Raw genomic sequence first — 26,578 nt, forward strand, 5'->3', positions numbered from 1 at the left:
TCTCTTTTCCATTTTCTTTTCTCAATTAGCCTTTTGACCACCCTTAGAATCATTTACAACCCGTTTACGGCGCGTTGCTGTCGTTATCGTAACGTGGTGTCAGTGATTAATGTATTGTTGTGACCGTCAAATGACCGCTCTTCTTGAGCTCTCACGAACGGCCCGAGCTTAACGGAAAATGTCGCGAAATGGTGCGGGGAAAATTGCCCACTTTCCCGAGCATGTTTGCACGGATCAAACTCGATTAGTTGATAAACGAAGCATCGTAGGTGGGGGAAGATGACCTCGTCATCATTATACTTATAGCCCAGGCGATTGGCGCAAAATGTAGCTACGATTGCTCAAATTCAATTCTGCAACGCATGAAACTTGGTATGATGAATCTTGAGTATGTTCCTAACATTTTCAAGGGTGGAGACAACTCGTAAAGGCATGTTATGACTTACAAGGGTGTGGTCATCTTGAAATCAACTCAGTCACTCATAAAAATCAGAACAAAAATCGAGACATTTAGTCTCAAGAATATAGGCATTTCAATCTTTGTGCCAAATGTCATCTTATTGAATAAGAAATAAGCTTTTTATCAAACCTCTTGCATTACTTTTAGACTCGTACTGCCTTCTTCTATACAGCATCATTTTGGTAAAGCTGTGGACCATAATCTCTTGGTTTATTCCATGGTGTGGCATCCATTCTAGGAGCGTCAAATGGCTAGGTTAGTGGACAGAATGCAAGAGAGAGAGAGGGGTCAGTCAAAACTGTGCGAATTGGTACCTGACTTCGCTTGGCGAGGCAAATGGTGGGTGATGAAAAGAGAGAGATGGGCTCCGCCTCCCAATACCAAACCCTAGACACAGTTGATAACCAACACATGATACTGCCACATTCTATGTTTGAATAGAAAAATGCAAATACACTTTGCTAATGCTATAGTTGACCTATCACCTTTTCCATAATGTATTGAATTGATAAGGGTACTGCATGCATTCAATGATAAAAATGGAATATTAGGCAACAAATGGATATTTTGGTTTGAAAAGTTTTTGAAAGACTGCGATGAACAATTTATACATTTTAACATTTGTTTGGCCTTCCTTAAACTCCCTCGAGTAGATGTGACGCTGAACGCAGTGCTTGATTCAAAGTGAAGAAACTAAAACAGCACCTCTGATTGTTAAAATGTTTTGCTAAAACAGACATACATCTTCGTGGTAAGGTGATTTATACAAATAACTTTGAGGTATTGTGATTTATAACTTTGAAAGTCGCAAAGATTCTTTCTCCCGTAATGTCAACAATGGCGCCGGTGACTAGTATCTGCTCCAGACGATGGCAGACGTTCGTTCCCTTGGGCGGCTTGTCTGCCTTCTGAAAACACTTTTGATGTCGTTAATTAGTGGAGACCCAAAAGGCGTTAGTTGACATGTCAATTACTTTGACAGATGACATGGCAGTGAAGCCAGACAGACTGCTTTTAGAGTATCCCTTTTTGGCAGAGTTCCCCACATGTGCATTCAATTTTGACGGGCTGGATCGCCCGATCAAGCACAACAAAAGTTGTTATAGACATTCGGTAAAGTCAAGATCAAGGACGTTGGATCGTGGAGCTATGGTTCGCTACTTTAGAAACACTATTTCCTTGTCACACTACCGACATTTCTGGCAATCGACATTATTCTTACCGACTAAAAACAATCCGAATCTTACAACAAAGCATTTGGAAGAGATAGGACGCCTTTTGGTAGCAAATTTGAATTCCTGATCTTCTATAGAACAAAGGATGAGTGTTGTGATTTGTAGCCTTTATTTGCAAAGGGTTCATATATTACATCCATGTTCATTTCCAGTACCTAAGTAGTAGATTTCAAATGAACTTACTCCCAGAATTCTTATATTTATGCATATTGTCCGGTACTAGGTATACCTTTGAATGAAATTTTCGCGCCTGTACACAAGATAATCTTGATTATAACTTTATAGAATTAGTCATAGCAGCAAGATCCCTAGCTCGAGCATTCTTATTCTTGTTCTACTCCTTTTAGTAGCCTATATTTGTTTGACCGTTGGGGTACCACAGAAGATCTGGCAACTAGTTTTCTATACCCTTTTCGGTTGTGTCATGCCTATTTATTTTCTATCATTATCCACCCATATTTTCCGTTGTCTACCTCTTTTTCTTTCTCCCTGGACGGTTCATTGCATGCTAGTTTTAACGACCGGGACAAGTAGCCTTACCACTTCAGATTCCTTTCTTTCTATCTTTTAACAGTGAAGAAAAGAAAACTTAAATGGTGCGGGCATCATATCGTAACAAAATTGGACAGGAGTAGTGGAAATGATGACCCACGAAACGAGCTACATTCCAGGAAAAGCCAACAGGTTCTGCACCGTGGACAGTTATTAATTGCCGTCATCCCCCGACAAATTGGCCCCACTTGAAGCTGTTACGACCCGCTTAAAAATTCAGAACCAATCGGAAAAACGACGAGCCTCATTAGTGCACTAGACGTAGTGTATCATGCGTGTGATTAGTTGAAAATCACAGCGCGTGTTGAGACAGACTCTGGCCTTTTATAGCTTTAAAGTTGATGCGAATGTGTACCATTTGCTCCACGTTATCTCTTACCTTACCCATCTATAGTATCTTCTTCAAAAGTCACCATTTCGCATTATGACCTCTTTTACTGTTAAGATTTGAATCTCAGGAGGAACTTTGCAATTATCAACGTTTCCTTTTACCCATAATGTCTGTAAAATTGAAGTAGTATCCACTTTACTGTTTTAAAAGCTCTGATGGCCTCTGTAAGGTTTCAGGAGATGAAAGAATCCATCCCCTCAAAATCGCAATCACGTAGGTTTAGAGACGAGGGAATCACTGAAGCAAAGCATTTGCTAAATTGCGAAGGGGCATTTGAGAACTTATTGGTCCTTAGTAAGGAAAACATTGGCGTTGATTTTGTAAAGGTCAATGGCTACCTTAAATGCATAGAATCAATGTCAATGTTCATTTGACTCATAATGTAGGGATTGACTTAGAAAAAGACATTGAGAGCGAAACTTTCGAGCTGAGCCGACATAGAGGTTTGCGTGCGTGCTTCTCAGCGCAGAGTTTGTTACTGTCACCCGACGTCCGCTCTATATATAAGACATGGAGACAATTCCTTGTCGCTGACTAATCCTAACAATCTACAGAGTCAGGGTAAATTGAGGATATTCCCCGCTGAGACGTCCGGTGTCCATCTGACCAGGGTGCGCTATCACCCACGTCTTGGTTTCTCAGAAGCCGAGGTCAGGAGTTCAAAACTTAAATGAACCATATACATTTTCACTTTGAGTAACACTAGATAGGGTTAACCGGTCAGAACGTTACTGCTATTGCCCGAAAACTGTGGTTTACCAATGGTATTAGATGTCTGGTAAATCCGTTAATGTTTGAAAAAATGCAGAAATTATCACTATTGTTCTGGTAAGTCTGGTAATGTTTGCAAAAACAGAAATCACCAGTTACCAGACATTTACCACCATTGGTAAATCCCACCTTTTTGTGCAGTGAACCTTGCACGACCTCTATAGATTCTTTATATACAGCACATGAGTATCATATCTGCAAATTGTAATCATTTTGATCTAGTCGTTTACTCTATCCTTAGGATCCCTTAACCTCTGTGTTATGTTTTTGGTAACTAGAAATGCCGACCAGAACTCTCATGGTCACTCCAGGCACTTATTGAATGCACGAATGCCAGGCGTTTTGCCTGTGATACAATATTTTGTTGCTTGTAATTTTGTTATAACGCTTAATATGGTGTTCAAAATTGTATCCAGCTGCTTGAGAAACTGTTCGTTCTTTTGGCGTTATTTTTTTCCCGTTTAGAGAAAACATCTCGATTTTGTTTTTACCAATCCTGTTTTTTTCGCCTTCTCACATTAAACTTAAAATCTGCATAGGATGTCATCCATAGTATTGACTCACTGGGGCCTAAAGAACAAAACGGCATCTGTCGATTCAATTATCAGAAAAAGGCAATATGTTATCATATGAAATGTCATGCAAGTTCTCACGTATAATCTCCAATCTTTTAATAACGAAGAGTAATATTAATTCTAACTTTTTATTACCTGAAATACGGTTGCAGGGGGGCAGTGGGAGGCAGCGTTGTTTACGGGAATGAGGCGTGATAAATTTTATTTCATGACTGACGTTAATGGAAATCGAGGCATAAACGTCAGCATTGGCGCAATTATAATCACTGCAGGCCGTCGGGATGGTAGATTTCCTGGCTTACTGCCAGGGTAGGGAACGATCCTTCATTCGCGACACCTACCAATTTCCCTTCTCCTCGACAAGGAATATAAGGTGGGGGAACTTCACGCGGGATGGATCAAGAATGGAAATAGATTGCGGAACGATACCAGAATGCATCTGCGCCACGCGGAGTGATATATTTGCTCGTCGAAAAACCACCACGTGTGAACAGTTCGCAATGTGGAAGCGGCGGATCACCCTGAGGCGTGAAGGCGGGTTGCGCGTGTGTGTGAAGCCGCCTGCTTCATTAGTTTGGGGTGCAAAGATTTACCTTTCACATTAGCCATCAAATCCTGGCAGCTGCCGTTGAAGAATCATCTCGTTGTACAGCCTCCTTCCAACAGCCGGCCCTGATTGTTATGTAATGGTCGTGAGTTCGAATCTTCTGACTGAACTATCTATCAATTCAACACAGTTGCAGATGCAGCATAGCAAATCCAATCTTTTAAAAAGATCAATATGAGGTACGTTTATAACATATTCAAAGAAAACACAAACAAATCACAACGTTGGGATGACTGATGCTGCCACCTGGTCGTAAGGATCTCGTAATCATAGTCTGGAACAAGGCAACAATAAATCAATTATCTTTAGTCCGTATAGTATCAAGGAATACGATGCCATTATTGTCGACGGTTATGCCCAATTTGGCATTCACTAAAAACTGCAGTTTGCCTAAAGGTTGTTCCAGGTACCTTCTCGATACCACATTTCTGCTTCCCCAGCCCTCATTCTAACCTTAATTTGCTTAAAAGTGTTCCAAGCAAATGTATAATCATTTGTCTCTGCCATTGACGTAATGTGGATTTTTTGTGTGCTATAGCCTATGGAGTCTGTAAGTAGCAAGATTGTAGGTGACAAATATAACTTATGACAGCAATATCACGATTCTTGACGTGTGGTTGAGGGTGATATAGTAAACTGAAATTCTAGAAACCCTATGGTCAGGCAGAACGAGCTGACGAGACCACCTGATGGAATTCGTCTTCACTTAAAAACGTTAACAATGCCCACCAGGACATGTAGCTTTGTAACATGGTGAAGCTCATCCAAATCTTTACCTGACATATTCATCCGCATCAATGTCACTGCTGTTGTCTTTACACAAACGAGGTAAGCTTGGAAATACATGTATAGTTGATGGGGGCTTAAAGTCTTTTCATATAGCCAGATACAGCTTAAGTGCTTTTATCTCCTTTGGTACCTCAACACAAAGTACTGGAACTTTTGTACCAGAGATGAGTACAAGTAGAGTACATTGTAGAACATATTGAACACACTAAATAGTACAATATACCATTTGAATTGACGTCAAGCAAATAGAAATGTTTAGGGGGTGGGTTAATCAAAGAGTTGCTGAATTCAGAATAAGACAGCAAAACAGGGGGCCCAAACCTACCAGCAAAACAGGGGGCCCAAGAGCTATCTACAACTAAAATATCACGACCAAATCGGAAGTTCTGCTGCAGTGCCGTAGAAAGGCTCTAGGGGACTATAGTCTGATCGTGTCTCAAGTTATTATTATTTTTTTACAAAAGTAACAAAGAAGCACACACACACACACACACACACACACACATGCACACACACACACACACACACACACAAAATTCATTTGCGAGGGTAACATTAGAAAATAACTCTAGAGCAGACTATACAGGATGAAGTAAATTCATTCCACAAGCATACTTGCACATCCCAAAATAAAAGTTTTAAACGGAAACTATTCGACTAAGATATCTTACTGAGGGACTGTTGCGACGTAAAAAATGGCGGTTTTAATTAGCTTGAGAAATGAATCTACTCTACGTTATTCTAGAGCAGACTATACAGTTAAGAATTCTAGAGCATAGCAAGCCCTTGGCTGCCACGATACGTTCCAGGGGCATGCGCAGGCCAATCTGAGATTTGGCACTGCGACTGTAACTTGACCTTTGTGGATAGGGGTCACCTTGCCATACTATCATGTACAGTAGTGCTTGGGCGCTCGGCCAAGGCATTTCGCCCCGACCTCTGTAACCTTTCAGGTTAGGAATGGGATCGGTACGTGTTGGAGTAAAAAGGAGTTCACTTAGCTGACCTGTTGTATGTCGTGATATTTTGCAAGGGGGTTTAAGCCCCCCTCTCACTGGACCCGCGGCACGCTGGCGGCATCGTTGCGGCCGATCGAATTGCCAAAGTACTCAGCGAATTCCATCGACAAAAGAAACGAATCTTTTAAAGCTTTTTGTGTTTTGTTGTCTTTTTGGTTATATTTTTTAATGATATTCCCATCATACAGTCAAGGGTAACACCAACCCAGTTTAGGATGCAGTGACGCCGCCAGCGTGCCGCGGGTCCAGTGAGAGGGGTGCTTTAGCAAATCACTAAAAACTAATTTTGTAGGCGTAATGACATTGCTAGAGATCCGAGTATGAATTTTGATAGCATATTCAGCACTTAGATATGTATTTTCAAGTTACCGTAGTTAAGTTTATTTAGTCTTTTAGTTAGACAGGTTTTGACTTTTGCTAAATGCTGCATTCCCTGTTTGTTGCTACATGTATAAGGGTTTTATCTAACATTACTGCAAACGTTTACAGCAAAGTCTAATAGCTGTGCCCTTTATTTTTCACAATTTACCTCAAAGCATCAAATTACTTTTCCCTAATATATATTGTCAATCTTCTTTAACTTTGAATAGATTTGACCTTAGGCCTTCTCCGGACGGGTTTTAGCTCTATCATTGGTCGAGAGGTTAGCGATAAATCATGATTGGAATGAGGGGATATTTGGAGATTTACTTTGATCTGTTGTCTTCACTATGATTTCTTACGGCCAAAGTCGTTATCAAGACACTCATGTCACGTAATATGTGTGACCTTTGACTCCCAGGTCACGTGACTACCCTTAACAGCTGAATAAAGATGGACGGGGAAAGCCTTCTGTAGCTTCTGTTTGTCGTGCGTGGCATTTTAATTCTCTATGTTCAATCATCATCATAGAGACGTTTATAGTTACATACAGGTCCATATATGTACCTGGTTAAGAATTGAGAATCTATAACACTTTGATTCATGATATTGATGAAGTATATGGTTAGGTAGCCTTCGGTTTAAAGTAATTCACAGTTATGCTAAGGTCACCATTCCGGGCCCGGGCAGGCAGTTTGCAGGAATGATATGTAGCCCCCTATAGGGCCCCCTTTTTTTGCTGTCTTATTCTGAGCATAGGTTTAATATTAATAATTTCATTTCGGGTTTTGAAATGTGACCTTAGCACGAGGTAGTGATGTTACCATGAGGTGAAACATATTCGTCAGACGGTTGCAGGTGTACGGTTCTAGCTGTATCATTTCTATTCGCAGAGGGATGCACAGATTGACATTACTCATTCAACAAATATGGAATGTAGCTAATAGACGACGGAGTCCCATAGGATTAGTTGATAGACGATGGCGTCCCTAAAGAAGTGTTGAAACCGCTGGCGGATTCCAATCCATTATCGTCCCCGAAACGCTAAACCCGTAATACGACAGCCTAGGGGCTTGGGTGTGTCTCCAGAGATGTGGAATTTGTCAATATTGACAGTCTGGCACGTTTCAACGATTGAAATGAGCGCAAAATAGACACTCCTCTGACGTCAGAGGGATAAGAGAGATTACAAAGTGGAGTTTAATGCTATTGTGCAACGTAACAATTACTCAAGAAACTGGACAACTTTTGAAAACAGTTAAACGTTTACGTACTTACACAGGTTGTGTGAGTGGTACCTTGAGTCCCAATATTTGGATGCCTGCCGAGAAATATACGGCCCCGGATCCGTTAGGATTCTTCCGGATCACGTCAGGATACTGCAGGATACGTCAGGATCCGAGGCCATTTCGTGCAGTGTACGTACTTACACAACTCAAATTTGCAAGTGGTACCTTGAGTCCCAATATCTGGATGCCCATTAGCCTGCCGAGAAATATACGGCCCCGGATCCGTTCGGATTCTTCCGGATCTTAGGTTCCGGATCACGTCAGGATGCGCCATTTCCTGCAGTGAAACAGCATAGCATCCAATGTCTTTCGTCAATGACTAAACGAGAAACTGGAGTTACCGGATTTTAAACCATACATCTGAATTGATATGTTAAGAAATTTAAGATGGTTTCATAGAAGACGAAGAGAGGATGGCTATGTCCGGGTACACTACTTAGATCCGCAATATGTCGAGTTTGAGTTCGAGTTTTAGAAATGTAGAAGTCCTTTTATGTCCTAATCACTAAATCAGTACATTTGAAATTACAGAAAGTTGTTTGTATGCCAATAAGTAAATTTGTTCCTGTTGTTTGGGTACAGAAGCTAATATTGTATCGCGGGGGTTCCGGAAAGTTTAACCGGTTTTCTGATGATTATGTTAAGTATCCATTGTCTGTCGTTACAGATTTGGAGTTTTGACTCTGCGGCGAGGAGACTAGGAGGCGGCTAGTGACCATGCTGAAACTGTGTGTACTGCTGAAGTGCATGTGTCTGCTGTATGCCATTAACGGTAGGTAAAACAACAAGCTCTTTCATACTTCCGAGAACGCATTCGCGGCAACAGGAATTGTGGGTAAAATTTGAAATGTAAAGACTTCTGAGACCCGTTTATCAATTGTTATGCAAATTGAGACATTGGTACATACGAGAACTGTTCACAAGTTTGAACCATTACCCACAATCCATGTCGCCGCGCAATCGTACTCCCAAGTGTGAAAGAGCTTATACGTGATGTGAGCTTGTGATAGTCGGTCAGACATGTTGGGCACATTGATCATACTGTATTCATTTTATATTTGTGCTTGTGCGCGTGCTCTAATTCTCCCCAAACAACTTACAAGCAACATAAAATGCAACATACAATCGACCATATAGCTAAAACGTAATTTCGTCTACACGTATCATCGAATTATGCGATTGCTACGTGAATCCCATGTGTCTTAGGGCTGCCATATTGCATAATGACCGCTAAAACACCGTCAAATCCATTTATTCCTTGCATTTCTTTCCCATATTCAATTAGATATGTTCTACACTCCAATAAGAACATATAACCGTCACAGAATATGTGCTGCAAATGATAAAAGCCCCATCAAGAGTTCCACCTCACGACTATGTCGATACTTGGAACATGTCATAATGACAGCATCTAATTCTCTATGGTCGGCTGGTGGAAATATGTTGTTCGGCATTCCCTTAGGACCCCCAATGGTCTCAGTGTGTTACCAGGGTCACGATAAGGTTGGATGGGGTTCAATTTCACATTTCAGTTGAAATTTCGGGAAGCATTTTAGCAAAGAGCATCTGAATGATTTCGCTGCCTCAGAAAGATTGTTTTACACCGACTTTACCAACTCTGATTCCCTTCCCACTGTAACTGAGCAGGTATATACTAGAAAGTAGGGACTTGCTTGGTCAATTAAGGAGATCCCTAGAGAGGCGTTAACGCGTTGGAGTGAATGTCACTGCAACCGTTGATCGTTTCTGTAGATGCTTTTTGATTTATCAATTTATTTACTTATAAACTTATTTACATATCAATTTATCTATTTATTGTTCTTTTATCCATCCATCTATCTATCTATCTATCTATCTATCTGTTTAGCTCTCTTTCATCTATCTATCTATTGCCATTTGTATTTATTTGTTTATTTATGGTTCTGATCCTTTTCGTTGCGTCCTGTTGGACTGTTTCTAACCAACTATTCTCGATATATTCCTCAATATATGTGAAAAATCGTCATCGCATGTAGTTATGAAATATAAGAGCAATCTGCCATCTGCCGGCTCCACGGGAGGTGTTCCTAGCACATTGCGTTTTATGATTTTATATCAGTCATAAAGTAGCTTAATGATAGTGTTAGTACTACAATTCTTTTAAGCAATTAGAATAACAAACACTGCACGAAAAGTGGGATTTACCGAAGGTGGTAAATGTCGGGCAAGTCTGCAGACATATATGTAGATAGACAAAAGTTGATGGATACGATCACATGTAAATCCATCAAACCCTTGCCAAAGGCAAACACAGACATTTTTAATGTACTCATGTCATGCCCCGACACCATATCTAAGTATTTAGGCCAATACATATGTAGCGCTTTACAAAAGAGAGAATGTATTGTAACAGATAGAAACATTTGATATATCAGTGCGCCATTTATGTCCATATTCTTGTCATTATGGCTCTCAGTATAGAATAGACTAGCTTAGTATTGTATTGATTGCCTTGTTATTGTTGCCATACATTGTGCCATGTACAATTGTAGAGCAATAAAGTTCATTCATTCATTCATACCTGGCATCTATTGACCGCTATTAGTAAATACCGATTTTCGTGCAGTGAACTTAATACATTACTGATGTTAAGATATCCCTTTTTTGTATGCTGTCTAAGGAGTCCACTGTAACGGGCTGGGGATCGCCCCCGTCACCCCTAACAAGGTCAAAGGCATGGCAGGCGAAACGGTCACCCTCCCCGTGCAGAGTGAGGTGGATCTAGACAAAGTGATTGCCGTGACGTGGAGCCGGGTTAGCGGCGAGTCGGGGAGGGAAAGAGTCGCCGTGTACATGTACTCAGCCGCCTCCAAGGGCCACGCCCTAAAGCCACTGGAAGGCCGTGCCTCGTTGAATCGTGACGGTTCGTTGCGGATTGACGACGCCAAGCTTTCAGACGAGGGCCTTTACGTCATGACGCAACTCATGGACGACATTGGACAAACGGAGGAGTACGTCAAGCTCATCATAATCGGTAAGATCCACTTTCTCAACCTTTAGGATTTCCTGTAGTCAGTATGCAATATCTTTATATATATCTTTGTTCACGCAAACTAAACTGATTGGATATGGCATTAGCAGTCTATCTTCAAAAATTCTAATAAAGTTGTGTTCAGGCCCCCATTTCACCAGACGATGCGATCTCTATGCGATATAATTGGATTTGTGTAACCCTTACTCTCATAATGCACAATTTAAAAGTATGACTTAAAAGACAACAAAACAAGCAAAATGTAAAAGCATTCGTTTTTTCATCTATTAAATTCATTGAGCGATCTATAAAATTTTAGGTCGAAGCACGGTCGCAGCGAAGTTACCGTCCTAGTGGAATGGTGGTGTCATGTCCTTGTCTAGCGGGGGTAAAGTCATTTTGGTGCCTGCTTGGATGCCAAAATCTCCTGCTGGGAAGACGAACGCTTGATGCACTTTTACCCGATAACTGTTATCTGTATCTAAGAGCAAAACATAAAACACAGCTACTTTTTGTGTTAATGTGGCTTTTACGGAGTTAATGGTGCAATCACTTATGCCATGAGGATCTTCACTAAGTAAATGTTTGCCCTAATTTTGAAATGGATCCGTAATGGGTCTATAGAGATCAATGCAGAAACTTTATAGACGGTTCATGTCGGAAATAAATGGCGTCGAAGCGCTCACTATCTCCTAAACGCTCCTCTTTGGCTAATTTAGTTTTAGGATGTATTACAGTTACTCAGCTGATCGGAAACCTTTGGGTAAAGTTAACAAAACTATCGCGTTTTTGAGTATGGTAGCTGTGATTCTCTCCGAGACAAAGATATTCTATAAGGCGATGGAAACATGAAAGAGTAGTCTGCTATGGAATACGTGAAAAGGCTAGATGGGGGAGGGGGTGATTTCATCATTAGTAGGTGAATCCACTCATCACCATTCCACACATATAAATATGGAAAATTAAGCTGACCAATAGCTGATGCAAAAAGCTCGAGGTCGTCATCCCACTGTGACTATCACTGGTCTTACTATAAGTTGTTCAACTTGTTTTGCCTAGCGGCACATAGATCATCAAGTTTCCTTGCGTACTGTTTCCGTAGCAGGGTAACTTTGTATTTTTAAAGGTAGGATTTGCTAGTCCCATCCTCTATAACGCGCTCTAGCTCGAGGCACCTCCACGAACACAGCGCTCCCGTTTTACGTCCCTTCCAAAAGACGGGTGCAGCCCCAACGGATATCGATAGTCCCTTCCCATTATTTCAACCAGGGCGTCCCAGTTACCAACTAATTGGGGCCCGGAGCTCAACTGTGAGGCTGCTATCAGTTGAGCTACAGGGACATCCCGTTGGTCTTACTGCTTTCGTCTTTTCACTTATCTCTCCTCTGAGCCTATTCAGTCCTGACCCTGGCCTTCATCTGTTCCCACCATTCCTAGAACCTTTTCCAGATTCCACAAGAACGTTCACGATTTATCGCGTTGCTTTCCTTAACAAGTAATGACTCCGAATGAAAGGCCTCCTTGAAGGTATGGCCATCTTCTCGAGGCGTTAATGTAACAGAATATCCCAAACTCCTTCACATACGTACTAATCTTCTTATGGATCCATCAATTTGTGCTCGTTTTGTGCAAAGTCGGGGGATTAAGGGATCTGGGCAAGTCGACACTGAACTGAACTGGAGGCTCTCAAATTCGAAAAATCAATATTTGGTGGTGCCTCCGGGATTTCACTTGGAGGAAGTGGGCGATCTTTTTAGACACAGATCACCGTTCTTCAGTTGACTTATATGAAAAACGTTACTCTGGCTATCATCTAATTAGAAACTAGATATCACCTTTTTAGCTGAGGCTTAATCAACTTCTTGCGCAGCAAAGGTAAATTTATTTTGCGAGTTAACGACCACATTGGTACTGAACACCTTGAATAAAAAGTTAGGAATTTACCATATTAAATATTCAAAAGTATTTCCGAGTGGTAGAGGGGAATTTCTTCAACAAAACAGACACCATAGAAAGGAAAATCCTTATGAGATACCAAAGGCAACGTAAGTAGTGAATAATTTATCATTTTAGCATTTTTGAAACTTCAGAATGCTTGGAATTTCGTTGGATTGAATTCAAATCTTCTGACATGGGAAACGCTTTTATGAATTATGCCCTTTTTCTTGGCAAACGTCTGGCGGGTTGAACGGACGCAGCTGGCGTCTGCGGCAGTATTTCCAGTGCAGACGGGTTTTATTAGAGGGCCAGATCCCCATTTATTCTTCAATTGAAAGTCTTTGTGTTGCACTGGAATCTTTACAAGTGGCGTCGACTCTTACATTTGTTTAAACCGGTGATAAATACTATAAATTATATCAGTAAAGGCCACCTACAACGTTTCAGATGCACCTCAGCCAACGTTATGGTTGTGATGATCTTCAAACACAAAGATAGGTCTTCTTATCTTCCAAGGCTTATGGGCTTCAGCTTTTACGTGGTACGAGTCGCCACGAAGTCGAGTAATTACCCTTGATATGAACTCCACGAGACCTTCTTTTATAGAAGAAATTGATGTATCAGTGACAGCACGCCGACCCATGAAAAAGAGGTGGCCCGACGTGGGATAGTACGTCATTACCTGGATAGAGACTGTAATTAGTACGAGTAAAGATCGGCCCGCGCTGCGCAAAATTCGTGTTTCTTTCTCGCAGATACATAATTAGTGATCTCGGGCTTGAACTGTGGCAGAAGCTGGCTGTCGATACGCTATTGTATACGTATTGACTCAGAGAAAGGCTACTACATTATTGGCGTTTGAACATGCATTCTTATTGATGCACGAACGTAAAATCGGTTGATGTACATACATGTATGTGTTCTACTAAAAGCTAGAGAATATTCTAATACATAATCTCTTGTTCGTCCCTTATGTTTGCATTTTCAGTATCATTATAATTTACAAATACAACGATCACTTTGTGAAAATTTGTTGCCGGGTCCCGTGTTGATTTGAACTCCGTGTTAAAAATATTCTGAGACCCGGCCGTGGCCAAAAATAGCCGATGGCCACGGGTCCACGTAGGGGTCACGTCCGAAAGTGTAAAAGAAGAAAAAAAGCTCTACAACTACCAGGTGGACCTCCTTTTCCAACTGTGACCATAGCATTACTCAAAAGATATTGCGACAATAAGAATTATGAAGACACTGACTTTTAGATAAGTATTTTACTGTAAACGGATAACTGTATTTCATTGGTCCTTTTTTCTTAAACATTTCAGTACCACCAAAAGTGTCCATAGGAAAAGAGAAACATTTACGAGTTCACGTCGGCAGCACGATAGCAGTGAACTGCACCGTGGCGGACTCCAAGCCGGACATGACCAAGTTCGAGTGGCGGAAAAACGGAGTACTGTTGAACTCGACCCGGCTGAAGGAACTGAAGGATCAAGAGGATGGTCCCGCTGCCGTGATCACGCTGGTGGTCACCAACGTGACCAAGAACGACGCCGGGAAGTACACCTGTCGGGCGGACAACGTCGTCGCGGATGACGAGGAGAGCGTCCAGGTGGAAGTCATGTGTAAGTCCATTTTACGTCCGTGAAAACATTGTAATCATTTTGTGTTTGTCATGCATATGGTGTATGGTAATAGGGCAGGCTTACAAGGAGGTAGAGTGGAAATGGTGTATGAGAATATTTGGAGATGTTTTTTTCTATGCTTAGCACCATGCCTTAGCTTAGCAGCTGACCCGTAACTAATTTGGCCTATTGTATGTATTTCATTTGTTTGTCATTGTGCTTGTCTGCTTGCCAAGATGTAAAGGTGTTAATGGTGTATCAGATATTTGAAGAGCAGTGGAAGTGATGTGTAAGTCCCTTATAACCCCCTTGAAATACGTATGTTGACGTCACCGCTTAACGTAAATGAAAACATAAACATAAACAAAATGAAGACCAAAGACAGTAAGATACGTTTATATCAGAACACAATGTACAGAAAACGCAAGTCCTGTTCACCTGTCGATCTCGACGCACACATTACAAGAACAAAGAAAAATTAATGGGTTTAAAAACATTCTGTTGTTATAATGAAATATTAAAGTAATTGTAAGTTTCTTCAAACTTGTTGCTTTATAATAAAGATATTTCAATGCTCAACACATTCACAGACTGAGATAGATTATGCAAACTGTATAATTATTGAAGTATACAACAAAACTCACACTATTGCTGCCCGTAGCCCGTCCATAAAGTACAAGAGTGTGTTGAGATCATGCAAGGAAAATGGAATCCCCCTTCTTAAGTGATTAACCGTAGCCCCAAAGTAATGTCTAGGGCTCATTTTTAACAGCACCGCCAAAGAATGAGACAATGATAGTCTTATTCATATACGCATAGAACGGCTTTACCCAGAAAATAGTAGGGGGCCCAAGACGTAGCCTTGAGGAACAGTCAGAAGAAAAATAGCCATAGCGGTGGCAAATTGGGTGGACCTCGTAATGGAAACCATCTCCTGTTGACGACGACATTTACGGCAGGTATACTGGCCAGTCGGTTTTAAGGCTCGGAGAAGTCGTTTCATTCGGTCAGTAATGATAATCATAAATCCTTGATAAAAGGACATTTTTTACCCCCACAAATCGGTCATACACGTACCAAACCGTGGGTAGTATAAGATCATATCTAACTGCAGCTAAGCTAATTTAGTTCGGTATTACTAAGAAATAATGCCTTAGGAGGAGATGATGATCGTGTTGGTACATGTAAGTAATCCATAAAACCAGGTATTTTGTGTGCTCTGGAATGGGATTAGGAATGGGGACTACATCATTTAATGGTGACTCTGATTTCATGGATGGGCTCCTTGCCGTATAGCACACGCTATTAGTTTGCCTACTAGCGACTAACATGGGTCGCAAATTTGGCCAGAATGGCCGGTAAACTATTATTGAGTTTGACGCGTCCTGTATTCACATTTTGTGAGCGTAGAGCCTAGGCGACACAGACAACGTTAGAAACTACTGTAATAGTAACGTTATGCTGCAGCCCGTTTTGTTTTTAATACCAAAACGCTAGTCAATGCTAATTAGGCAATACTTTCGATTCATTACACAAATTATGAAAATCTTGTCTTCGGGACACTGTTGTATGAGGAAATTATGAGAATATCCCTCTGTAAGTAGGGTCATATATAACCTTAAATTACTCGGTGTCCATCTTTACATTACAAGTCCAAATGTATATGATAAAAACAGTTATCAGATTGATAGATTAAGGCAATACATTTAAAAATGTAATGTCAAAGAGAAACTCTTCGAAGAGTAGTCCCAGGAAACTTGAATTTTACAGCACCATATGTGAAAATTCTTGCCAGCACGAATGATTTTAAGTATGTTAAAAGTCTATTTCTACGATAATTTACATTACAACACGGAGTCTGTATACTTAAATCCTTGACTAGATTTAATGGTTTTTGTTTTGTTGCATTAGGACTCTCCATGGGACACTAAACATGTAGCTTTTTATCTTAGATATCTATGCAACGTTCCTCCATAATTTATACTAATACATGTATGTGATTTTTGCAGAATCCATCAGTTGCCTGTACACGTGTAGATAAATAGAGTTTTACAATCAGATTTTAAATGACATAAATTATAATATACGTGAATATTTCATATTTGGCTAGCTGTGCATATTTCTGGTCTCGCTGTAAGTAATTAAGCGTTTATTCATTGGTCACACCACCATCAAGACTGTGAGTAGGGGATCAAGCTAAAAGCTACCGTCGTAGCACACAAAGAAATCCACATCCACTCTGTCATTTGTGAGCCACGAATCCCTTGCTTTGTGGTTATCGCCTAGATAAAACCACTCAGGCGTGTTGCAGCGTGAAACTGCAGATGAGGTCGCGAAAGCTCTTGGCTCGCTGCCTAATGCTCCTCCTATCGACTTAAAGATCTCAAACCATTTTGCAAATGACTTTTTGGAAGGTCTTGTGCGGATAACACGAATGTACATGTGTACCTTGAAGGGATTTTAAAATCAGACTGATATTTTCAACAACTTTCGGTTCTAATAGATAGTCATTACATTAGCAAATCTGTTTTGGAACCGTAAAAACTTAAATGATTTTGTTGATTTGGAAGTTTAATCCGTTTTGTAGAAGTCAATCTGAATCACTATCTTGCCAATACTCATTTTAAACTGAATAGGAATTAACGTAAATGTAAGCATAATTCTACGAAAGAACTTGGGCAGTGACTGGGCTGATCTTTGACCTCGCTTAGTCAGAAGATATTCTCCGGGGATCATGGTTACTTCATTAAATATGAACTGGCCCCGCACTTTCAACTACATCTTGTGATTTATAAGAAAGAACCTATTAGGAAGTGTACTGGCTGATATTCTAGAAACCCGTTGATCTTTCCTAGTCACAATACATTCTCTGGTGATCACCTTATCTGGTAGTGGCCCCGTCCGTACTTTCAACTACACCTTTCTTACATGTGGTTTCTAAGAAAGAACTTAGGATCTAAGATGTGTCTTGGCCCATCTTTAAGAAACTTGTTGACCTTTCCTAGTCACAAGACGTTTCCTGGTGATCAGCTTATCGGTTAGTGACACCGTAGCTACTTTCAACTTCATCTTGTGATTTCTAAGAAAGAATCAAGAAAGTGTCTTGGCCAATCTCTAAGAAACTTGTTGATCTTTCCTAGTCACAAGACTTTCTCTAGTGATCACCTTATCGGCTCGTGCCCTCTTACGTACTCTCAACTACATCTTATGATTCTAAGAAATGATATATAAAGTGTCTTGGCCCATCTCTAAGAAACTTGTTGATCTTTCCTAGTCACAAGACTTTCTCTAGTGATCACCCTATCGGTTAGTGACCCCGTACGTACTTTCAACTACATCTTGTGATTTCTAAGAAATAATCTATAAAGTGCCTTGGCTGGTCTTTACGAAACTTGTTGGCCTCTCTTAGTCAGAAGACTTTCTCTGGTGATCACCTTATCGGTTAGTGACCCCGTACGTACTTTCAACTACATCTTGTGATGTGAATGATTTAATCAGGTGTGCTGAAAATGGCGGTGCAATGCTTGATACTCAATTTACGCGTCCAGATGTCGCTGCGTGCTGCTCACCAAAGCGTGGAAAGACGCGTTTAATTTCGGGCGAGGCGTATCGATACCCTGCCAGCGCTGTGATGAAAAATTCTTCGGGCCCGATTAATCTTCTCTGCGCCACCAGTTCCTCGATATCAGTGGCACGCAGACAAGTCGCCAACAACCCTGTCGGTAAGAAGTCCTCGTCTATTCCGATACGCATCGCTGCTTCGCTGATGGCCACTCCCGTGATCCTGGGCTCACCCCACCAATACTGCAGTGCCCTCCCAACATGGCTAACTTGTCGTGGAAACTTGTAAGAGGACCACAGTTGTCATCTCCCATCTCATAAACGTGGAGAGCCTATATCTTTCCGGTTGAATTGATAATTCAGTACATATTTCATGAACTATTGAAATCTAAATCATAGGAGAATTCAATATCATGACAATCAAAGCACATACTTCCAAGTTTATCTCAGTCAGTGTCTGAAGGAGCCACACCCGTGAGCTAGAACTGTGAAAAATTGAAGTTACCATCCGTACAGAGCCGGAAAAGATAAAAATGGTTTCTTATAACACTACATTATTTGCTTCTGATCCGCACGAAAAGAGGGATTTACCACTGTTAGTAAATGGCTGGTAAGTCTAGTAATGTTTATTTTTGTCCTATTTTCTTGTAAACATGACCAGACTTACCCGGCATTTTATCCCCATTGGTAAATCCCACTTTTCGTGCAAAGTTTCTCACAGGAGTGCATTTACCTTTAGAGGGCCCCCTAGTAATGCTCGCATCATGGTTTCAATGCGTGATTTCAAAATGAGCAAACATTTGAGGTGTAAAATGAATCGTACGGAGTATAAGCCTCGTCGTTCCGCGCTGTTGCAGCGACGCACGTCAAATCTATCGCCTGCCAGCTGATGGGGCAAAAACTGACAAGGAAGATATCGAAGACACAGCGGCACGATCCTCGGTGTCATCTCGGAGGATATTCCATGTTACCAGTCTGACTCCGTGACCCATCCGTCTTTGTTAGCGAGCTTTCGGAACCTATTGAGGTAAAGACACTAGGGAATGAATATCAGTCTCGTTACTCATTTCAATTCCGGGGTAGAGACAGGCGGATCATTAAAAGGCAAACTATTGTGAGCTCTACTTTGGAGCGATAAATTACTCAATTCGTAGAGAGGCCCACCGTATTTGTTTTTCAGAGTCCTTGTGATATGAACTCTACAGTGGCTCGTATTGGCACGAAAAGAAACCGTCCTGACTCGGGGTAGAGACAGTCATGTCGTTCTAAGACAAATTCTTGTGAACTCTACTTTGGGGCAATAAGTTGCTCAATTCGTGAGAAGGCCCACTTTGTTGTTTACGTGTTGAATCTTTCTGACATGAACTCGACAGTGGCTTGTATTACACCTGAGAAAACAGTCCTGAATCGGGGTGGAGACAGGCAGAACATTATAAAAAGAAAACCCCTGTGAGCTCTACTCTAATTGTTCAATTCTTGAGGAGGCCCACCATGTTTTAACGTGTTGAATCTTTGTGACATGGACTCCCACACTGACTTGTAGTTACACCCAAGGAAACCGTCAAGGCTCGGTTACAACTTGCTGAGCAAGGCGCATGTGATGAATAGTTGCGTAGGTGGAGGAATGTGGCTCTGCGATGGTGGCATTCATCAGCCCACAGCTTATCCCCGGAGTTTTCTTCAAACATATGACCGCGGCCATCTCTGCCGTACTGTTATATATAGTGGGCGGGAAGAACTATGTCTTCGTGGCACATAACTTCCCGAATCTACGCTCATTCGCAGCCTCTAAAGACATGAGCCGTAACCCAAAAGGACATTAAACATGAGAGATATCTAATAAACCTACGTAGACGTGATTTACTCTTTATAATAGACTTTTGGCGTATGAGGAAATGTACCAGACGCCATTGAGTCTGACTTAAGTTGGCCTCAAATTTCTTCCTCAGATCATTTTGCTTTCCCCGGTGTTCTCACAACGCCTAAGAGAACTTAGAGTCAAAAGACAAAAATTATGAGTGTTGTTAATGGAAAAGTAATATGAATACTATAGGGTACATGATTCATAAAATGCGACCCACGTACGGTATCGTATTTCAACGTATGCGTGGGTAGGTTTTGTGGTTTATAAGTAGGCCTAACTTCAGTTTTTGGCGGAAACTGGTAATGCGAAAATTGCAGTTTCCCCCCTCCCACTCCTTCGTGTATGATTCATTCACAGCTCGGTGCGTCCCGCACCAGACACGACAATGAAAAGTTATGGCCTCAATTTGTGGAAAAACTCACCTAGCGATTCCTGAGTGAAAGCCATAAGTTTTGCAAATAATAATGTAAAACGATGAGGTGTTACAACAGGAAAAGAACCTCATTTCTTCCTCTCTTGTTAGGTTGGTTTGAAGAAAATGAGGCACAGGAAGCTATGTTAGTACTTTGTATGCCATTCCGTTGCCTGTTGGTCTTTTTATTCTTTCGTTAATAAAATCAAGGGTTCTGACTGTGATAAATAGGTACAAGAGCCGTTTTACCTTCAACTGGGTACTTGTAGCCCCTTTTTTTCAACCTGCGGAACATATACGTAGGAACTTTTAATTCTTAAAATACGCCTGTACGTTAATGGAACTATCAAGTATATGAGGGATATTCTTGCTCTCTGTGTATCAATGTTATACACACAGTGCTTTAATCGCTTGCAAATAGAATAGTTTAGTACAGGAATGTTTGTCGATAGAAGTAGAATGTGACGTAATTCCAAAATAAACCAAGCAACTGGATAGATTCCCAAAAGTGTTTTGAAAAGAGTGTTCTGACTCTTCTGTGAATCTGTCCTGTTACCTTGGATTTATTTCGTGTCACGTAATGTTGTTCCAACTGGATGTATGACTTTCATCGACGAGGTAGGATATCGTGGTAATAGCAAGAATCGCGACAATGTACGAGTAATCAGGTGAACAACGTTGACCTATATTTGACCTTGCCAAGGGTCATAACATACGCCCCTCCCCTTGTGTGGTGACAACATGGCGTGAATGGTAATGACTTTGACATTTCTTATACACGTTTTTACATCATGCCTGCTTGAAACCCTTTGGACAACCCAAAATGCCTGGGGAAGGCCTCGATCACGAACATGATACATCCTTCTATATACATTCTTCGCCTGATGACCCTAAAATGTCGCATGTCGCCAGATGGCACTAGTAGTATCGCCTCGCTAATATGTACTGCTAGCCTTTTTGTTAGAGGTCGTATAGGATAAAACGTTTAAGTTATTGTAGCTATTGACATGCTGAATGGCAACTTTTCTTTTACGTGTAATATATTCTATATGTGTGACCGTGAAAAAAGGAACTGACTTTGTTATAGGTTTATTTGAATACATATCATAGGTCTTCCAACGACTTTTAAAGTACAACAAAAATTGATATGTTACATCGTTGTAGAGTGGCTCCGTGTTGGCGTCACGCTTATTGTGTTTGGCCCAGAACCCAGAAGTCCTGGGTACGAAAACCCCTACATACCACCGATGGTGTGTATGATTGGAAAGACACTTTACACAACTTTCCTCACTTCACCCGTGTGTGAAAATAGGTACCAGGATTCCGTTTGGGAGGTATAAAGCCGTGGGAGGAGAAGATTGGGCTCCGCCTTCAAATAACTTACCCTAGACGTAGTTGAGCAACAAATCACTGCCCCTATATATTGTCTAAAAAAATGTATGTTAATACCATCTTACCAAAGCTCATAGCACTTTTTTCAAACGTTCGCTGTTGTCTGTCGAGTGTAAAACAAAGTCTCAGAAGTCATTATAAACTCCTATCCATCCCTAACGCAGCTCATGCGTAAGCCCCTTTTAAAGGTCCCTCTGCTTCACTTCAATCATCAGAGATCTACCAAACGATTACTGTAGTACGATAAGGCACCTGCTGGCTGAAAGCGATAACAATTCATAATTTTTAAAATCAATATGTTTCTAGCCAGCCATTTGACATCTACCCTCTCTAGTGGTATTTCAATGGGTATCCAATTGCTAGGCTGATACGTTAGGTAGGGTTTACCAGAAAATATGATTTCTCACTATTTCTTTAGCAGGAAATAAAATCTACTTTAGCATAAATGTGTACATTTCAAGTTACGTATTAATTTGTGCTAAGCAAGTAAAGGAAATGAACCAAATGTCACTATAGGTGTTGTGTACTGAATCTACATATCAGTATTGTACATGACAGTCTTCTTACAATGGACCACAGACTTTTAAGAGTCGACTAAAAATAAAAACTTAAGAGAATGAAAGCTTGTCGTTACTTATGAATTTGTGCCCAAACAAAAAAAGGAAATGAGCTTAATTCCACTAAATATGGTGTGTACTTAATTTGAATATCAGCATTGTAGCAGACGGTGCACTTCTGATAACATTGACAATCAACGACAAACATAGAATTAATTGAGTCGACTTCAAATTAACACTTAAGAGAGTGGAAATTTTCGATTACTTATCAATTTGTGCTAAGCAAATACAGGAAATAAGCTATATGTCAACAAAGGAGTTGAATTTATTTATCAGCATATTGTAGCAGGCGGTGCTCTTAGTTTAGGTAAATAAAAAAATGGTATTTGCAAAATTGATCATGGTATGTAACGTAAGACCACATTCCTGAATACAACAACAATGAAAACATATTGTAGAATATGGGACGTTATTTTGAACTAATTTCTGTCTTGCTTTCTTTTTTCAGATCCTGCTAAAATCATCAACGTGTCCCGTGATGTAGTTGTGGATGCCTCCAGCTCTGCTACATTTTACTGCTACGCTGAAGGGAATCCTCCTCCCAACATCTCCTGGTTTCGCGTCATTGCCCCTCATAGGTAAATATATAAATTGTTTCTTGAACGTTTTTTTAGAATGGATTTATCGCAATATCATAATCAGCATAAACTAATGCCCCACTGATTTACACGCTGATTTAAGGGGCATCACTAATCACAATAAGTAAAACATTTAACGAAGTATGAAACACTGATAGTTTGGGAACAATATAGCATACGAGGTGTGAAAAAAAACAATGGTACATACAACAAAACAAACATTGAATTAATAATGAAAACAATTGGGTTACAGACGAAATGTTTGCATTTAAATTTTAAAATAACAAAGGGAACATTTCAGCAAAATAGTACAAAAGGATTATTATGTAAAGTCCTGAAAAGTTATTGGAAGTAAATCATATTTGTTTTTCAAGGTTACTATAAAGTAAGACGTATTAGTTGTTTTATCACACCTAAGGGTCGTATACGCTTGCGTGCGACTATTGGGAACAATTATAGACATCTAATTTAGAGGCTGTTATTGTTCATAAGGGGCATAATGACGGTGTTTAATTAGAGCTACATCGCGCAAGTTGATGTTCGTTAAGTGTCTAAAGCACTTGAAAAGCCAAGTGTTACGATCATTATATTCGACATTGTCATGTTATAATCATGTATTCAGGAAGACATCTGCACTGTTCTAATGTATTCTTCTCTTTTGTTTAATTTGAAGCACAATGTAAATATCCTCGTTTGATTTTAAACTATCTAATAATAATATAAGTATGTATTTTCTACATATATATTTTCTCTACCTATGCTTATCCATTTGTACTCTTACTTCTTAAAATGTTGTCCATTTTACACTTGATTTAAAAGTACCTTTGTGTTGGTAGAAGTCATTCCGGATGAAAGTTGAACCGTACTTTTCCAACACACCAAAACAAAAATGGGTACGTACAGTTTTGCTCTTTGCGTTTGTGATTACAGAATAGAAAATACTATTTTTTACACAACCAAGAGATTTATTCGACCGACATTTCGGTGACCATCTGTCACCTTCTTCAAGGGAATTCTGACTGGTTCACATAGCAATGCAGCACAGGTGTTGCTGTTTTATACATAGTAATGAGATGCAATCCCAAACGCAAAGTATTTACATATGTACAATCACAGGGGATGACAGTTCAACTTTGATCCAAAATGTTGTCAGGATTGTCTAATGAGGATTTTTTTCGTCCGGCCGCTGGGCTGTCGTCAGTAAACAAAAGAAACTTATCCAAGAGTTGGAGTCCAAGTCGGCCGTGCTGAAGCTGAACAACGTGAGAATCAACGATAGCGGGGAATACATCTGCACGACGAGTAACGGCATGGGCGGGGAGGACTACATGTCTGTCCGCCTCTCTGTGCGGGACACAGACCACACAGCGTTAGGTAGTAAGTTATCACCAGTTTTAAGGTTTCCATAGCATATACCTTATGTATATCCACTCTTAAACATATTGTACACGTAATATGTATGCTATGTAGCTGTAAGGGTAAACCTAAGTTGAATGGTAAAATAATCCAAAATCATTGAATTTACAAAAACATGTACTAGCGTACTTTTGAGATGGTGGTACTTCACGAAATCTGATCCTTAAGCACACGAAAATTAGCATTCTTAAAGAATACATAACGCAAATCTTTAACTACAAAAACGGATCTTTACGCATGCTTTAAGCCATGCTTCAAGATTGCAATGTGGCCATTTATTCCCCAGTCTCTGTCTATCTGCCCATATTGCCATCACGACATATTCTCGGTGGGCACATTTCTATAGAGGAGCTTTGCAATAGTCTCCTGGTGATACTAAAGCAATGATATATAGTTTCTAATGCTCCACCACTTTTGCGACAACCATAGATCTTTGTTCGTCTCAAAATTCTTTTCATGGCTAGCAAAAGAAATGAGGAAGTCCAGCATCTAATCATTGAGTGGGTGTGATAGGATCAATGTCTCTCTGACCCGAACCGACGGAGAAATTAGACTCCGATTGACTGTTTGGGTGCTGGAGGCCCAAGGTTTTCAACCAGCTTCACAACTCGTTTGTTAAGATCATCTTCAATTAATCAAAGATGGGCTAAAGTATCGATTGGTAACACCGAAGGGGACAGAGGGGATAAAGGGAAAGGATTTCCTGTGGGCGCGGTGTATCAATCCACTATTGCTTCTTAAGTTAACTATTCATGACCTTATTTAGATTGTACCGATTTTCTGAGAGTTGTTAGAGAAGCGGTTTTTGAATTATTTACTGGGGTAGTGCATGCTCACTGCACGAAATGGCCTCGGATCCTGACGTATCCGGACAGGAGAACTCGGGGATCCGGAACCTCAGATACGTAAGAATCCAGACGGTTACGAGGGCCGTATTGTATTAAAACAACTCAAATTTAATTGTCATTGTCATTAAACTGCATATGCAAGTGGTACACTGATGTGGTATACCACTTGCACATGCAAATTAATTCAGGTAAATTTGAGTTGTTTTAGTACAATACGGCCCCCGCATCCGTCTTGATTCTAACGGATCTGAGTTTCCGGATCTCCGAGTTCTCCTGTCCGGATACGTCAGGATCCGGGGCAATTTCGTGCAATGGTAGTCAGAAACTTCTCCTGTTTGTAAACGTGCTTTACATCATAATCTAAAAGCAATGTCCCCTCATGTGTAGAATGTACCATCAACATGATGTACGACTTTATCTACCATCTCCCAAAAGATAATGCGTCACAAACAACCCATAGAGGGCATTACATGGCTGAGCTTGACGTCAATATGACGTAGCCCTGGTGCATCTAAGAATAGATTACTTGATGATGGACCCGTTGTTTTCTCACTTTGATGGAACTCGCAGACATAAAAAGTAGACGTTAAGCCGCGTTTCTCTCTCGACTATAAATCTTATCTGTCCTCAACTGCCTTTGGCAGCACCTTGGGATTGGTACTTTCACAGGTATACCTTTTAGAATGTACCTTGAGAGCTAGGCATTGCTGGCACATGCATGTAATCGTTTGTTCATGTAGTATTTACAGCCTCGTCTCGGTGCACATTATAAGCAACAGGATACTATTTCGTTCTCCACACAAAAATGTTTAGCTCATGATCAGATGTTTAGCGCTTTTGGTCAACATCTTCTAGATCAGAAGTTATAGAATTGAATCAAGATTTAGTCCATACTAGATAAGCGTGCGTGTTGTCTTTGCAGCCTGGTTCCTAAACGCGTTGTACACGGATCGAAATACCGCTCAAGTCTCCGCACAGAAACGTTGAGCCTCAAATATGCCATTTCGGTCAACAACCTTTTGATCACAAGTTGGAAAACAGTGAAGCTAAATCATTGTCAAGAATTAGTCCATACTAGTTAAGCGTCATTGATAGCAGTTTTGCTCGATTATCTGATATTTGACCCCGACAACTCCAAGTTTAAAACTTTCATTGATTTCGAGAGTCAACCCGCCGGGCCATCGACCAGTGAATGACGTGTGAAGCCATTCAAAGCCAGAGAAAGATGTTATTTTCCCGTTTGTTTGATCGACCGTGGGCGATTTTCCGATG

General features: G+C 40.6%; 1 protein-coding gene across 8 annotated transcripts in view; it reads left to right on the forward strand.

Annotated features, from left to right (window-relative positions):
- LOC136445450 (uncharacterized) overlaps nt 1–26,578 on the forward strand; it is a 138,720-nt gene that overhangs the window by 65,873 nt on the left and 46,269 nt on the right. For 6 of the 8 annotated variants that reach the window (XM_066443480.1, XM_066443479.1, XM_066443485.1 and 3 more), the window contains 5 exons: nt 8,716–8,820; nt 10,708–11,061; nt 14,319–14,618; nt 22,913–23,041; nt 24,231–24,419. In XM_066443480.1, the coding sequence (XP_066299577.1) occupies nt 8,766–8,820; nt 10,708–11,061; nt 14,319–14,618; nt 22,913–23,041; nt 24,231–24,419 (1,027 nt within the window). In that variant the 5' untranslated portion in view covers nt 8,716–8,765. Of the gene's footprint in view, nt 1–8,715; nt 8,821–10,707; nt 11,062–14,318; nt 14,619–22,912; nt 23,043–24,230; nt 24,420–26,578 lie in introns of all 8 variants that reach the window. The other 2 variants (XM_066443487.1, XM_066443486.1) reach the window with 2 other exon arrangements.

Source organism: Branchiostoma lanceolatum, chromosome 11 (assembly GCF_035083965.1).
Source record: "Branchiostoma lanceolatum isolate klBraLanc5 chromosome 11, klBraLanc5.hap2, whole genome shotgun sequence".
In the NCBI taxonomy this organism is placed as follows: Eukaryota; Metazoa; Chordata; class Leptocardii; order Amphioxiformes; family Branchiostomatidae; genus Branchiostoma; species Branchiostoma lanceolatum.